Below are 16415 nucleotides of genomic sequence, written 5' to 3'. Positions count from 1 at the left end.
GGAAGCATCTTTTGGGGCACCTTTCACGGGAAGGGGATGCCTTTGGGTTTAGGAAAAGAAAGGAGCAGCTTGACCAAGCAGAAGCGGTTCTCTCTTGCCGATTGCTGTCCAGAAAGCCCCATCTAGTGGCATATTTTTGTGATGAATTAATGCTGCGCTGTTGTGTATAAAAAATGACAAGTCACTTCATCCCTCTGGGTCCTGCGGGTACGCGGCACCTCCGGAGGCACTTATTTATTTAGCTGCGTTTTGGCTTGCTAAACTGAGCAAGGCCTGAGGGGCAGGATGGGTGCCAGCCCCCTTCAGGGGTGCCCTGACCTTGTGTGACCTTGAGATCATCCCCAGCTCTTGTCCCCAGCCTCCCTGCCTGCGAAAGTGGACGATGCTGGGCTGCCCCACGGGATGCTGTGTGGCCGGACCCAGTGGCATCAGCAGAGCCCCGGCAGCAGGTGCCATCGGGGCAGGATTGTGGGTGCTGGTGGTTCGGAAATACACAATCCAGGGGTGTCTCGTCTCAGAGCTGATGCAAATGTTACAGAGGGGAGAGCAGGCGGCCGGAGTCAGTCATGGGACTTTGCAGGCACAGACGCACCTTCCCTGTTTTAGAAGGAGGCGGTGGAAATCGGGCTGTAGAATCAGCTCCATTGATTTTTTTAATTTTTTTTTCCAGATTCAGCATCTGCCAATGTAAAGCTTAGCTAGGACTCGGTTTGGCTTCTGTAAGGTGAGAAATAAATTTCACTGATCCAGGGTGCCCTTCTGCATCCTGCTTTGGTTAAACTAGTCCTGAAATTAGACAGGCAAGTAACTTGTAAAGTGCTGGGGGTGGGGGGAGCCACTGAAAAAAAACCCCAGCCTGGATCTGCTGAGATAGGAAGTAGAGAGGTGGGGTCTGCTCCAAGGAAAGTCCTGGGAGCTCTGCAAGCCCACCAGTGCTTTCTCAGAATATTTCAGACTTTTTTTTTGTGCGTGTGTGTAGATTGACTGGGGACACACCCTAGAGCATCCCTGGACAGAAAAAAAAAATCCCCAGGTTTGTTGCGGCAGGTACAGTGACAGGCAGGGAGCAGGGAGGCTGGCAGGGCTGCGCTCAGCACTGCTTGTACCTGGCCACGTCGAGGCCAAGCGCTAGTGCTCATCAATCAAGCCAATTGTGCTGCACAGGCATTCCCAGAGAAGATGCCATTTACTAGTAAAGCTTTGAGGTTTTGGGCAGGCAGCAAGCAGGAGTCACTGAGTTGTTATCAGAGGAGTGAAGTGGGTGAGCTGAACTGGGAAGGCTGTGAAGGAAATGCTACGTTTGGGATTGGGTCCTCTCTTAGAGCTCATCATTTCACTAAAATGAGATGGTATGACCAATGCGAATGTCAGCAGCAATGTTTCAGTATATTTGCTACGAGCCTGATAGTTGCAGTCAAGAATGCAAAACATCTGCCCTTCCTCTGCTGCAGGCAGCACTGGACATGCTTAAAGACTAACAGAAATGGTAATTCAGGCAGAATATCAAAACACTGAGTTTTTGTCTTTTTCCTCCTTTCCTTCCCCCCTCATCACTACTTACCTCTGTCTTGCATGGGACGCTATGGAAATTTCCCTGGGGAAGCCACTGTCACTCTTCCCCCCCCATCCCAACTTGTGGCAATTTGAATTCACTTTTCAGCCCTAAACTTCAGGATGTATCTTGGATTAGTTTAACTTCCATGATCTCCATAGTTCCCCCACTCTCCTCGGACACAGCAGACCCGCTGCACGCTGTCTGGCTCCAGAGCTGAAACTTGTGCTCTTCCAACATTGCTGGTCACTGCGTTTTATGTAACACCAGCTTGAAGGTCTAGACACTTCCAGGGGTTTGCGCACAGCTTATTTCAGAGAAGCAGGACTGTGCTCCGCAGCAGAAGAAACAACTGCTCCGAGGTGACCTTAAGCCAGGCTGCCACACATTTGTCGGGGGGGAAAAGCCTCACTATGCCTCTTCGTAGGGCTCCAGCTGCAGAAGGGAGCGGGGACAACCAAAACCGGTTTCAAATAATGGTATTTGCGCATGTTAAAATGCCATGCCCCAGCTTCGTACGCACTGACTCCAGGTTAACGCTCGCCGAGAGGCAGGGGAATCATTAAAGAGGCTAAAAGGGAGAAATACTGCGTCTAGCAACAATACCTTCCAAAGATTTTAAAGAGGGCACAAAACCAAAACATGAACAGAAACATAAGCAGACACCCTCTGTGGAAGCAAAAATAGCCTTTGAAAAACAGCAGCAGCGAAGATAACTAGTACTAAATATTTATGTTTAAATTAAACAAAGTACACATTATACCAGATTTACTGTAGGGAGAAAGAAGGGAAAGTGAAGAAAACCAAAACTCTGTGTGTGGATCTGGAGGACAGTGCTGGAAGAGGAAGGTGAAGGGAAAGGGACAGTAGAGTACTAATCTGAGAAAATTTAGATACCAGTTAAATTTGAGAGTACGAGCCAATATTGCATGCTAAATTACTGCAAGACACTTAAGAGCAAAATAACAGTTTTAGTTGTACTCTTATGTTAACTTATTTAAACTTTAAATCTGAACTTCCTGGATCCATAATGTAAATTTTAGGGATGATTAGAATAAAATCCCCAGACAGCGATTATCATCTAGAATGTCTGAGGCTTCTCTAGCACAGAACACCAGGCCAAATATCTACGTCTGCTATAATCTATTTTTATACAAATGCTTGTGAATCCTTGGCTTGCTGACTACTAATTTTTAGGCACGTAAGTAAAAATCATGGTATTTTACTCAAACACAGTTGTTTAGCCTGTGCGTACTGCTGACACTGAAAGCAGACTTTTTTAAAAAAACAAAAAAAGTCTTGAGGGGAGATGAGGGAAAGTCAAATTATTCAGTCTTTAACTTGCTGGGTTTTGACAAACATTTATTAATGCAAGTCTCAGCAACAAAATTTTATGCTCTACAAAATGTTATAGCTCTACACCACAAAGCCTGTATGATACACACTTCTTGTTTACCCTATCTCCACGCTGCTTTGTGTATCAAACATACTCAGAAACAATCTGTATAGATGGGTCCACTATCTCCACTTCTGAGACAGCATGGCCCAAAACAACTGTTAGCCTGCTTCATTCCCCCTTAAATTATTCCATCTGTAAAGCACAAGTAACAAAATATATTTTTGCTTCTAAGAGCTTCAATTATCTGCAGAAAAATAGAACTGCTTAAGAGTGAGCTGGTTAGATTATGCAAGGGTCCAAGCACACACCCGCACACTCTGGACCTCCCAACAAATTTGTCTGGAGGAAGCATTAACAATTCGATCCAACTAAAAAGGAGCCAGATGAGTGTTCAAGGAAAGGAGATCCATCCTATCCAAAATACTGAACGTCGTCTCATTCTTCTCTCTTGAGCAGGATGAGGAGGATAGATCTGTAGCTATGGAACAGTTCTCTAATTACTGGGACACATTAAGAATGAACCTTTCAAAAACTGCAAAATTTCAGAACAAAACCTAAAAGGCTTTTTTTTTTGCCAAACCATAGTGAAAACAACATACAGAATCTGAATATCCACAGCACAAACCGAAAAACAAAGGGAGTTCATTTCATCTACAGTGCTTTTGTTAAGGTATTCAGAGACTTTAGTGCATTCTTTTTAGAACTAAGCTTGGAAACTATATTCCATTTTTCGTTTTATTAGAAAACTAAACTGTATGAGGCAAAGGAACATTAGATCAAAGACACAACAGTGAAAACATGGCACTGACAAGGCATTTAACCCAACTATTATCACAAACTCTGACTCAGGATTCTCTATTGCTTTCAGTCAAGTATACATCATTTCTGCCATGTGAGACATTTTCTTGGGAATATATAAGTAGTATTCCATGTATCCTGAAAGATCTTCAATAGTCACGTCATCCACAAAGGCTCGAGCTTGCTCAGAACAAGATCTAGGAGAACCTGATGAGGCTGTCCCACAAGGGGATCTATTCTGAAGAGAGTGGGCATGGACCCCTAGGACTGCCTTTTCGCATTCTGACAGGACGCTCCGTAAGCCAGAGAAAGAGTACACTTCCATGGTTCGCCACTGTTTGCACTGGCATTTCTTGTCCGTACAAGGGCACTGCCTGCCATTGCTAAGCATGGATAAGGACTGGAAATCTGAGGTTTGGCTAGAATGCAAGCTAGTTTCAAAGGATGAAGAGAGAGCAGGGTAATTCTCTCTTGATTTCTCCAAAGGCTCTTCGGCGGTGAAAGCTTCCAACGGTTCAGTTCTGTCATCACTGGCCTCAAAGTGAGAATCGTGCCTGTCCTTCGTACCGTGTTCTGCTGTAACAAAAATGTCTGAGCTGATACTACCCTTTGATGTGTCTGCCTGGGTTTTGTGTTTCAGCTGGTTGTTGGCTTTCATATTGCAATATGTGAACTTGGGAGGATGCAGGACAGGAGACTTGGAGCGTCTGCGACGTGGGACTCTCGCTGATCCTCTGGAAGGCTTTTTCACACACCTGCAGGGTTATAACAGGTGAGCAAGTAGGCAACTCCAGAATCTACACCATAGCTCAATAAGCTCTAAAATGCGGCTAAAAATGTTTTAGAAGATTTTTTTTTTTTTTTTGCTTAGAAAAATGAGGTGACTGGTCACTTACAATCTCTGACAGGAACAGTGGAGGAGTCTGAAGAAACTGGGGATCCCCCAAAGGAAAGACACATACAAACAGCCCTTATTTAAAGGTACTTCCCCCCAAATCTTTTGTGTTAAGCAAATGATACTTTGTCATCCCAAACTGAACTGTAGTGCAGAACCTGGGTATCAGTTGGAGCTGCTGGCAGAACTGCACTGAATATCCAGGTACTTCAATACAGAAATAAAATAACCCAAGAAAGAGGTGAGAGGGGGTTGAAAACTATAAGACTTGAAGAAAAGGACTTCTGAGGAAATCAATGGAAAATAAAGTTTTAGGTATCCTCCCTAAGAGAAGAGGCAATATTGTTTTTAAAGTCTTTGATGAAAGCCCCTTAAAAAACATCATACCAAAAAGTTACGGTAAAGTTTTGTAATAGAAAGGACAGAAAAGATATGTTGAAGCAATTAATTAACAACAACTTTCACTGGCAACGGTATGCAAGTGTTAATTGTCTCAAACTAGAAACACGTGCACAGCGCGGCAAATGGCGTGTTTTACCCATGCCATGCTTCCTTTGAGCTGACAGTCTGTTGCTTGGCTCCATCCATGGCTGCTCTTGTCGGTGTTCTGAGAATTGTCCCGTCACCCACAGACAGAGCTGCAATACATCTGAGTAAAAAGGGAAATGCCACGTTACAGTACTGCCTGAACATACTGCTTCAGAGGTCTGGATTCAGCCTATGCGCTTCAGATGCTTAGCTAAAACATTTAAGTTTGCAGCCTTGACTTTCTTTATAGTCAGTGGTTAGAAACAGGATATGACAGAGATTTATCTAACCGCTGTTACTAGACTGACCTCAGTGAAGCGTCTAAAGATAGGTGAGATGAAATAAAAGGAGGCCAAAAGGCCCAGAGGCTGATGTCATGCCCTATTTGTACCAAAATGACACATTAAAGGAATGTAAACTCAGGTTCCAAATGCTCTCATCAGACAATAGCTGTTACAGGTAGACTCCTACTCATCTAAAATACAAAGTCAGGAACCCATAGCAGCAGGCTGAAGAAGAGTCAGTAAAGCAGTGGAGGAGGTACAACAACAGACAAGGACAGATTACTAAGTTATTTCTCATTAAATTTCCCAGATAAACATGGAATGAAAAAAACGTCTGGCTCTGGAGGTCCAGACAACAAACATAAATGCCTCAGCAGGCAAACCTGTATTTATGATGGCTGTATGTGTGATTTGGAACACGGGCTAGGAAATCGTAAGAAATGAGGCTGAAATTCTAGCTGAAGAGCCCAAGTACTCTGCCCAAAGTTGATCTTAAGGGATTAGTCACAAGACTTGAGCTGTTCAAAACACATGCCTGCAAAACAAGATCTTTTTATGCCTAAGAAGAGATCATCAGGCATCAACCAGTATTCCACAGTCTGTCACTGGTAATAAATACATCAAAAGTGGTATGCTTAATAAGCATGGTTCCTTGTCAGAGAGAGGCTATTTTTTTCCACATTTAACAGAAGACCTCCTGAAGTAGAGGAAACGAGTAGCAAAGCAAAATATATTTTAACACGAAGAGGAAGTCATGAGTTCGCAATTTTGATGGCTATGGAGATGAATTCACAAGGTAACGTGAATTATCAATACAAAGCTTTCTCTTGTGTCTGTGAATTCCCAAAAGACTTCCAAGTGAACTACCTCACAAAGTATTTTATTAATTCCTACTTTTAAGGAAGATGCTTGTACTACGTATTATCAGTATACCTAGTGTGTTACAGAATAAGTTTTTAGTATCAGAATGTCTGCAGATATTTTACTCTGTAAAATCCCCTGAAATCAGTAACTATCAGTGCTCACATTTAGCCTGACGATTCCCAGTGAGATTGGGCTCCTCTGCACACTATGACTGGTGCTGTCCTTCAGAGGCTTTACAAGCAAATGTTCATGCACTATAATAAAGGCTGATAACATGGCTGAAGATGCCAGCATTCACAGGAACGGACAAACAAGTTCTGTATCACACAAGGTGACTTTGGCTACCACAACAGTTAAGAGTGGGTTCACTGCTTTGGGCGAGTCATTTCATGTTTTCATACAGTCATTCTGTAATTCCAGTTGGATATTGTGTCAAAATTAGTCAGTAATAAAGTACTGCTTTACCTATGAGACAGTTATAATGACTGCATTTCATCTGAAGTGATGTGGTTGTCTCCTCTTGGAGAGTAAGGAACCTTTCACCAAATAACATTTGTTTCGAGATTCAAAATAATAGAAAACAAATGCAAATATGTAATAAGAAACTGACAAATTACACGGTCCTTTTTGTTGCTCACTTACCCTGTGGCATCCACTCTCAGCTTTTTGAAAGCTGTTTGCAGACTCTCTTCCTCTTCATCTTTAGCTTTCAAGTCCATTGATGGGCTTTCAGCGCGTAACCAGCTGTGCCATATAGAATAAACTAGAATACAGAAATTAGGATTTGATGTTGAGGTCTGAACACACTGAGTCTCTACAAAACCAAAATGACACGTGTAATGGATGCTTGTTCTTCTGCGGGCAATCTCACTGCCTGCTGACCAGACCTCCCCAGTACTCTTCGCTGTAAACTCCAAACTCTGCGTTTCTCAGAACAGGCACAGCCTGTGTCAAAAATAACAAAGTGCCTTTTTTTCACTGGGTGAACAAACGATATATATTGTCAACTGGTGTAACTTCAACCCGAGTTATGAGCACGACACCGCCAGAAGAGCCAGGGACAGCGGGGCGCTGCCGCCGCTGTGGACGGCCCGTCCCTGCGGTCCGTCCCCTAGTGACAAGTGAACAGCGCACCAGCGAGGGGACGGGAACCGGCGCCAGACCTGAAGCAGGGCCAGGCTACCGTCGCATCCCCCGCGGGCCCGTGCCTACCGGGAGGCTCTGAAGCCCCCGGCAGCGCAACGCTTGATCTCCCAGGGCTGCGGTTGGCTCCGCCAGCTCCCCCGGGGCCTCCCCTCACCGGCTCGACGGAAAGGCCCGCGGAGGCCCCTCTCGCCCGCCCACCCGCCCGGCCCCGGTGCCTCCCCAGAGCCGTCCCCCGCCCACCCACCCGGCCCCAGTCCCTCCCCGCTCCCCAGAGCCGCCCCCCGGCACCCGCACGGCCGTTGAGCGGCTCTCCCGGTGGGGCGGGTGGCCCGGGCCGCCCCGGGGGCGTCACTCACCGCCGCCTCCAGACTCGCGCTCGGGGGGTACGCGAAGCACAACAGGAAGTGAGGTCAGCGCCCCGCGGGGACGCGCATGCGCGGGCGCGCTGCCCGCCGCGCCTCAGTTTCCCCGCCCTGCCGAGCTCGCGTGCGCCAGTGGCGCTGGCGCCGCCCCCACCCGGCCGCCGTCGCTTCCGGCGGAGGGAGGGAAGGAGGGAGGGAGGGCGTCTCATCCGGGCGGCGCGGCCCGGCGGGAGGCGGAGAGGGCCGGGCTGGGCCCTCGGGCGAGCGCGGTGAGTGTGAGCGGTGCGGCGCCCTCCCCTGCGCGGGTCCCTCCTCGCTCCACCGGCGGCTGGTGCCGGAGGGGCCGTCGTGTCCCCCCGGCGGGGCCCTCCCTCGCGGGTCTCCGGAGCCGCCGGCGGTCCCCCTGTGGGGGTAGAGAGCTCTGGGGAAGCCCCGGCGGGGCGCGGGGGTTGTGCTGAGTCACCCCCGCCGCTGGTTGGGCTTCCCCCGCCGAGGGTCGGGACCGAGCGCCGGTGCCAGGGCTCACCCGGAGTTGCGGGACCGGGGTGTCCGCTGGGCCCCGCCTCAGGGTTGGGGGGTGAAGAGCAGGTGCTGCTGGGCCTCGGGGCTCCCCGGGGCTGAGGGCGGGCAAGCACGGGGGGCGTGAAAGCCCGTGAAGCTCCCGGAGGGCGGTTCCGAGCGGCAGCCGACTGTGGGCGGCCAGGGAGCGGCCGCTGCCGCTTGTCCCTGCGCCCGTGTGCTGCCCGCCGGCAGCGCGGCAGGCGGTGTCCCTGCTCGGTGTGGTTCTGGTGCTGCTGGGGGCCTTGGCCCTGAACCTCTTGGGGCTTTTAATGCCTTTATGTGCCCGTCTTTAAAACCAAAAGCACGTGTTTGTGCGTCGCACCGTCATAACTTTATGAGTAGCGGTGGATGTCTTGCAGCGCACCGAACTAGGTTTGCAGTCCCGTACGGCTGGAAACAGCTGAAAATAAAATGGGACAGGATGGATGTGTATTTTCCTAGGAGATAAAGAACATAAATTTCACTGTGTTTTTTCACACAACGTTAAACTTTTTGGTTGTTTTTCACAGTAATTCATTTATGCTTGATAGCGGCGCTAGTTGGCTGGTGCATCTAAAATGGTTATACTTAGTTATCACAGAGTGAGTGGGTTTTTATCTGAATAAATTCTGCATCATTTTGAGGATTTACTGTGTAGTGATGAAAGACAGCATGATAAAATATTTAGATTAAAGACTGGTAGTATGTTTTGAGTAATGTACAGCGGTTTAAAAATGTTTTACTATAATTTTCTTGCTAAGGTTATATAATACGGGGGGGGTATTTTGGTATTTTAAAAAAAAAGTTGTAGACTGAATTTTTAATTGTAAAGAACATTCTGTTTGGGTTAAGGAAAAAAAACGTTCTGAAGTAGGGAACATATGTTTTACCAGAGCAGTAGTAGTTAACTAAGAGAGCATCTAAAATAATAACTTGCTCAGATGAGCATCATGTTGTCAGTCTCTGTGTTAGCTTCCTCCTCTCGTGTTTGTTTGCTGTCTGACTCACTGGACAATGTGTGCCTTGAAGTTGTTATGATACATTATCCTTCTGTGTGTGTCATAATAGCTGTCTGCAATACAGGGCGTGCAGATGAAATCATAGCAGAGTGAGCAGCTGGAACAACAGCAGGGAGAGCTGCCACCTCCAACTGGAATGAGGTTGTGAGGGAACAGAAATTACCACTCTGTATCTGCATAAGTAACTGAGCTGCAGAGGTTCAGATTATTTCTCTCTTCCCTGAGACCTTTTCTTTTCCATGCTACAAAAAAGCTGGTGCTTAGTTGGCAAAAATAAAACTAATGTAGGCATTATTGCTATTATCATTAGGTAGAGTTAGTGCTTCGTATAAGTGTGTTCTTGTTACAGGAGCTGTTATCGTTTGCTGGGTTTGGATAGTGACCTTCGTAATGGATTCTTAGAGCTTCAGGAGAATACAGAATCACAGAATGGTTGAGGTTGGCAGGGATCCCTGGAGGTCCAAACCCCCTGCTCAAGGAGGGCCACCCCAAGGCAGTTGCCCAGGACCATGTCCAGATAGCTTTTGAATATCTCCAAGGAGGAAGACTTCACAGCCTCCCTGGGCAGCCTGTGCCAGTGCTTGGTCACACTTACAGCAAAGAAGTGTTTCCTTATGCTCAGACAGCACCTCCTGCATTTCAGTCTGTGACTGTGGCCTCTGGTCCTGTCACTGGGCACCACTGAGAAGAGCCTGGCTCTGTCCTCTTTGTACCCACCCTTCAGGTATTTATGTACATTGATGAGATCCTTCCTGAGCCTTTTCTTCTGTTGGCTGAACAGTCCCAGCTCTCTCAGCCTTTCCTCATAGGAGAGATGCTCCAGTCCCTTCATCATCTTAGTGGCCCTTCACTGGATTCTCTCCAGCATGTCAGTGTCTCTGTTGTAGTGGGGAGCCCAGCGGTGGACACAGCACTCCAGCTGTGGCCTCACCAGTGCTGAATAGAGGGAAGGGTTGGCTCCCTCGACCTGCAGCCCAGGATACTGTTAGTCCCTTTGCCGCAAGGGCACATTGCTGGCTGATGTTCATCTTGGTGTCTACCAGGACCCCCAGGGCCTTTTCTGCAAAGCTGTACTGGCACATGGGCTTGTTCATCCCCAGGGGCAGGGCTTTGCACTTCCCCTTGTTGAAGTTCATGAGGTTCCTGTTGGCCCCTTTCTCCAGCCTGTTAAGGTACCTTTGGTGTATCAGCCACTCATCCCAGTTTGGTGTCATCAGCAAACTTGTTGAAGGTACACTCTGCCACATCGTCCGGATCATTAATGAAGATGTTAAACAGGACTGGAGACAGATTTGACCCCTGGGGTACACCACTAGTTACTGACCTCCAACTAGACTTCATGCCACTGATCACCACCCTCTGGGCCCAGCCCTTCAGCTACTCTTCAGTCCACCTCACTGACTGATCATCCAGCCTATGCTTCATCACCTTCCCTACGAGGGTCTTGTGGGAGACAGCGTCAAAAGCCTTACTGAAGTCCGGGTAGAAAACATCCACTGCCTTCCTCTTGTCTACCAAAGCAGGCATTTCGTTGTAATTTAAAAAAAAAAGACTGAGAAGATGATCTTGTCACAACCCGCCCAGTGTGGCCAAAGGCTCTTGCAGTAATGGTGCCCACACCAAATGGCCCTGTTTTTCGAGAAGTAGTCAAGTCAAAAGCATTAAATGAAGCAGGCTAATCAGCCAGGTAAACTTCAACAAATACTGAGCTTGAGGTAGCCTGGTGTAGAACTGAGACTTGCTACTGTCAGTGGTTGCTGCTTAGTGAAAGCAAAGCCCGAGCTAAAGAAGCAAACCTTTATCGAGCATTTTTTTAGCAGAACTGTGGCTGGTGTAGGATGTGCACATGATTGATGCTCTTCAGTGCCTTACAGTTCTGCAAATTTAGAAAGATTTGAGATTCCTTTGTAGCTAGATTAAATGATGGCCAGGGTAGAATAAAAAAAAAAATCAGCCGGTTTTTATCAATTCCTTTTTTTATTTAAAACAAGGCCTACTGTTTGCTGTTCATACTCTTATTTGCATTTGTACTTGTTCAAGAGCTGATATCAGAAAATTTTAATGTCTATTTGCAATCAAAATACCATGTTCTGATAGGATTCTGTAACTCTTGCTGGGATCTAGACACGAGAACAAAAAAATTTGTTTAGCTTAAAACTTTTATCTTGTTTTAAGAAAAGTCTGTTGGTTTGTTATTGTTTTTTTTTTTTAAATACATATGTAGCATCAAGTCCCAAAGTTGGAAATAGTTGTTGTAGAAGGTCGACGGTTTCTAATGGTATTGTTCCTTCCCGTCTTTCACCTCTTCTGGAATTATTTTGGTAATACTCTAAGACAAATAGGAGAGTCTGTCTAAACTGTAATGGATGTGCAAGACACCGTTGACACTAAATTTTACTTTAAATTGCTAATTCACCTATGCAGTTGTACAAGAGACTGTTTGTTCCATTCTTGGGTATCATAAAGCTTGTTCTGAATCAACTTCCAAAAATGTTCTACTAGAATGACCTCAGCTTTGTGTGCTCCATGTGCTATTTTGAGTTTATTTTCATTTATTATGATGCTGCTGGGCAACTGATGTTTTTAACAAGGTTCTTACAGTCATGTCTCTTCTCCTTGTAGCAGTACATGGTAACTCTGTCACCTTCTGGCCATCCCAATAATGAAAACGGAAGCTAAGGATGGAGAAGAAGAAAGCCTGCAGACAGCGTTCAAAAAGCTAAGAGTTGACACAGCTGGGTAAGTAACACCACAGGGAGATACAGAGTTAACATATTTCAAACGGACTTGAAGGGAACACCCTTGCTGTTAAATTTGAAGGAATGAGGTAATTGCAAAAGGTTAGGCACTGAAAGCCTTCATTCTAGTTAAACAAACTGAAATAAATTCAGTAGCTGTAGACTGCACTTCTCAAGGAATTGGAATTTGTTTGATCACTGCTAGCTCCCAACAGGCTTGAAACAAACCTAACGATAGTCAGCAGTTGGCAACATGCTTGAAATGAGTTTTGGCATGAATCTGGCTGCCAGAGGTTATGTTCATAGCACTAGAACTCTACTATTGAAGTTAGCATGTTGTCATGGCTCTGAAGGCCTGTCATGAGAATAAACTCCCATCTTTTCCCAGGAGAGAAACGTTCTTTCCATGTCAGTAAAGGAGAGCATTAGATTCAGTGCATGATTCCCACACAAACTATTTTCATTGCTGTCACTTGCAAATTTCCTATTTATAACCAAAATCACTAAATGGGGAAGAATGCTCTTTGTGTTGTCTTGTTTTGTGGGAGATCCAACCCATGGCACTTACCCTTGTTGTCCCAGGTAGCAGAACGCAAGCAGCATGTGTCTTCTGTTGATGATGATCGTTCTTATCTGAAATTAAAAAAAAAAAAGGCTTCTATAGAATGTTTTTTCTGATGACAAATGTGCACCATTACATATTACTTGTATAGTACCGTGTTTCAGTACGCTATTGTCAGTGATGCAATTATGCCGGTAACTGAAATGAAAGTGTAGATAAAGTAGTGTGTGACTTTCAAGGTGGTAAATAGAATTACCATAGAACTTAGATCATGCGTAGATGGGCTTCTAACGTTATCTTTCATTTAAGTAATTAAACTCCTTAGAAATAAATCGTCACGCAAATGCCTCTCATTTCGTCAGTATCTCTAGTCCTGCCCCTAAGTCAGGCATACTTAATTACTTTGGACTTTTTACTATTGGCCTTCAATTTTCTACTTCTGTGTTCATTGTCCTTTAAATGGAAAATAGCAGATGTTTGACTAATAGTTTGGACTCCATTAAATATCAATTAACCCTGTCCTAGATCAGTGTGTGGGGACTTATTTTCACTTTTCAGGGAATCCGCCCTGCTTACAAACTAATTTAGTATAGGATATGGAAAATAATTTCCTTGTGAATTCCAGTGTAATATGTGAAGTCACAACTTGAAAAAATTGTTCTTGGGATTATTACAGTTCCTTGAAAATGGGAGTTTGGGATGAATTTATAGCACCAGAAAAACTCGTAAATCTTCTAAGATCCCTGGCTTGAATAGAAGTTGAAGATCTTCAACAACTCTGTTGCTTGAGTGATTGAACTTGCAATAGTATGAAGAGTTTTAGCTTATGTCGTCCTAGACAGAGGCTTAAGTGTTCTTCAGTTAAACAAAGTCTATTTATGTCCAAAGAACATTTATTTTTAGGAAAGAATGGCTTATTTGTCTCTGGGAAAAGAGATGTGTTTCTTCAGTGATGGTGTTTTTCCCCTCCTCTGGGAAACTGAAATTTGTGTGTGCTTCGTCATTGACATGTGGAGTTCAGATTTGCAGTCTAGTTGCTGAATGGCATCATGTGTGGTGAAAGAGTCCCTTATACAAACTTTTGAGATAGGAATGCATAAACACTATCTTTCTGATTTGGGTCGTCTTTGTGGGCAGGTCTTTTAAGACATACTGTAAATGATTTAGAGCAATCCTTTCTGGCAGAGAAGATTCGTAAGTTTTTCCATATTCACAATGCTAACCAATCTAGGCTGTTAACTTTTCATTCTGTCTTTCACAGATCTACTGCTTCTCTCTCTGTGGGTGAAGGGACAAGTCCAAGAGCACTAGTTAGAACAGTGGCAGATGAAACCAAATCTAAGAATGTGTGTACTTCTAAGGAAACCTGGCATGGGTAAGAGAAGCTTGGGATTGTCGGACTACTTTAGATGATACTGCAGTGAAAGGGAATTTTAAATAGACAAGGTTTCTAATAACTATACCCCTAAACAAGGGGCCCAAGTTTTCTTTACTAAAGGACCATTTAAAATACTCTACACCACCTTTTATGTTCATATGTGACTACTATTCTTATTTACAGATATGTGAAGTGAAAGGAAATGCTGTTCAGCTATAGGTTGCTAAACATTATAGGTGTTTCTTAATATAAATGTGAACTGCTGTTTTTGAATCAGACAATCATGAACGCATCTCTCTCAATCGTTTGACATTGCAGAAGCTGTCACCGTGGCTTGGGAGCTAGAATAAAACAAAGAATTGGTTTCTGGAGTGTCTATACAGAACTTCATGTTCATCTCCTACTGAAACAAAACCACCCTTTGCCCTTGATTCATTAGTTTTGTGCTGTCTTCTTGTGCTTTGTCCTTCTCTTAGGTCATTTTGTCATGTCTCACATTTTCTAACTTTAAAAGCGTGCACTTTTTGTTTAATTTCTCAGGTGTTCCTTTTATATTTTATACAGCTGCTTGACTAGAACAAAGTCAAATTCCAGGACAGCAGAATACCCTGAGCATACACTCTGACCTTAAAGCTCTTGCATGCAATATGCAGTAGAGATTTTGCCCGATGTTATTTGTGATCCAGCAATAAGTCTTTTAGTGAATCTTCACTCCCCTTTGTATCTTTCCCTGGTAGGTCTATGAAGAAGCCTTCAAGAGGAGTTGTGAGAACCCAGCGTCGCAGGCGTTCCAAGTCTCCAATTCTTCATCCTCCAAAGTTTATCCATTGCAGCACAAAATCACATTCCACGTGCAACCAGCTAGTGCGCAAGATTGATGCCCAGGACGACAGCAGTGGGTTTGGGATGCCAATCCAAAAGGAAGCTTGTGCACACGAACGATGCAGTATTGCGACTGACATAGGCCAGAAGGGAGCTGATGTTGAGTCTTTGGGAGCTTCTGTTACACTGTTGGCGTCAGAGAACAGACGAGAGAACTCTCCAGCTGCCGTTTCTCTAGTATCCAAAGCAAGTCTAAAGACTACGGAGCTTTCTGACTTTCAATCTATGTCCAAGCTGAACACAAATAAGCCCTGTGCATGTGCAGATAAAGCCTGTCAATGTAAACGATGGCAAGATATGGAGGTGTACAAATTCTCCGGCTTGCAGAACACCCTCCCATTGGCACCTGATAGAAGAACAGTTTCTGAAGATCACTCCCAGTCTTTGCCATCAAGAACTCCCTCAAGTTCTCCACGCTCTTGCTCTGAGCAAGCCAGGGCCTTTGTGGATGATGTGACTATTGAAGATCTTTCGGGTTACATGGAATATTACTTGTATATTCCAAAGAAAATGTCTCACATGGCAGAAATGATGTACACCTGACAGCAATAAGCACTAAACCCAGAAGGGTGGGTGGTTTAAATCTGCCCTCCGTCACACTCATGTGAGATGCAACCCACTCCCTGCTCACTGTGCTTGCAATAAAAACACTTCTTTGCATCTTAGTTAATGTTCGTTATTTAAGCTGGACAAAGAGTTTAGCTTATGCATTATAATTTAAGCTTGGAACAGATAATGAAGTAAATGCAGTGAGTGTGTTTAGAGCATACCTGCCTGTACTTAAGAGACCTAACACTTGGGAAATTAGAGCTCTTGCTGTGAGAAACCTGGTGTAATTCAACTTCTTTGAAATCCCTTTGACCTCAGGTTGTAACACTTATTCTTGCATTTTTGGACGCTTGTGCCTCTGATTTTATTTCATAAAGGAGTGTGACCATCTCCTATCTTCCCCTTGGTACTGTTACTGATCTAGGCAAATTCAGGAGACGCAGTCATCTTTTCTTGGGTGGAGGCATTGTTATTTCTCTGCGTAAAGAGGCTTTATTTCTGATCAGCTGAACAGGCATCCTCCTACCCTATCTTTGATGTTAATGTAGCCAGATGCTATTAGGTTAATATAACATTTGCTTGCTAGGCTGCCTGATGAGAAAATCGGGTGATCCAAGATTCTTTCAAGAGGTTATTCTGATCTCTGTAATGTTGGTTAGTGGAAAATGTAAAGCAAGTGTAACTTCTTGTTGAATATCCAGCAGGCCTTAGAGACTTGTCTGCAGCAGGAGAAATATGCTGCTTTCTTCAGGGGGATTGCTTCTTCAGTTAACCAAAGGAAAAACGAGATAATGGACTCTGTTCACTGTGTTTTTATGAAAGCCAAAACAACGTTTGCTCGCTTCAGTGGTCTTAATGTACTCTGGTGGTTTTTTGGGTTTTTTTTAGCTTTGTTCAGCCTGCTCCATAACACCAAGTA

General features: G+C 44.9%; 2 protein-coding genes across 2 annotated transcripts; one reads left to right on the top strand and one right to left on the bottom strand.

Moving 5' to 3' along the window:
• Positions 1-2934: 2934 nt before the first annotated feature.
• On the bottom strand, positions 2935-7850 carry LOC104251826 (oxidative stress-responsive serine-rich protein 1). Its single transcript, XM_059827258.1, has 4 exons — positions 7823-7850; positions 6963-7083; positions 5183-5293; positions 2935-4504 (listed from the first exon to the last, which is right to left on the bottom strand). Exons 2-4 carry the CDS (start codon positions 7037-7039, stop codon positions 3820-3822), a joined length of 873 nt encoding a protein of 290 aa, XP_059683241.1. The 5' UTR covers positions 7040-7083; positions 7823-7850; the 3' UTR covers positions 2935-3819.
• A 218-nt stretch (positions 7851-8068) lies between these two features.
• OSER1 (oxidative stress responsive serine rich 1) lies at positions 8069-15612 on the top strand. Its single transcript, XM_059827264.1, has 4 exons — positions 8069-8097; positions 12010-12126; positions 13949-14062; positions 14803-15612. Exons 2-4 carry the CDS (start codon positions 12050-12052, stop codon positions 15488-15490), a joined length of 879 nt encoding a protein of 292 aa, XP_059683247.1. The 5' UTR covers positions 8069-8097; positions 12010-12049; the 3' UTR covers positions 15491-15612.
• The last annotated feature ends 803 nt before the right edge of the window (positions 15613-16415 follow it).

Source organism: Gavia stellata, chromosome 20, assembly GCF_030936135.1.
Source record: "Gavia stellata isolate bGavSte3 chromosome 20, bGavSte3.hap2, whole genome shotgun sequence".
Taxonomy (NCBI): Eukaryota; Metazoa; Chordata; class Aves; order Gaviiformes; family Gaviidae; genus Gavia; species Gavia stellata.
This window is presented reverse-complemented; position numbering and strand designations above follow the sequence as displayed.

Bases quoted from the DNA above. Each gene is read 5' to 3' on its own strand.
- LOC104251826 (XM_059827258.1), bottom strand. From the start codon at position 7,039: ATGGACTTGAAAGCTAAAGATGAAGAGGAAGAGAGTCTGCAAACAGCT. The intron at 5,294-6,962 runs GTAAGTGAGCAA...CTTTTTACTCAG, and splicing joins CTGAGAGTGGATGCCACAGG to ATGTATTGCAGCTCTGTCTG. The intron at 4,505-5,182 runs GTAAAACACGCC...ATAACCCTGCAG, and splicing joins TCAAAGGAAGCATGGCATGG to GTGTGTGAAAAAGCCTTCCA.
- OSER1 (XM_059827264.1), top strand. From the start codon at position 12,050: ATGAAAACGGAAGCTAAGGATGGAGAAGAAGAAAGCCTGCAGACAGCG. The intron at 12,127-13,948 runs GTAAGTAACACC...TGTCTTTCACAG, and splicing joins CTAAGAGTTGACACAGCTGG to ATCTACTGCTTCTCTCTCTG. The intron at 14,063-14,802 runs GTAAGAGAAGCT...TTTCCCTGGTAG, and splicing joins TCTAAGGAAACCTGGCATGG to GTCTATGAAGAAGCCTTCAA.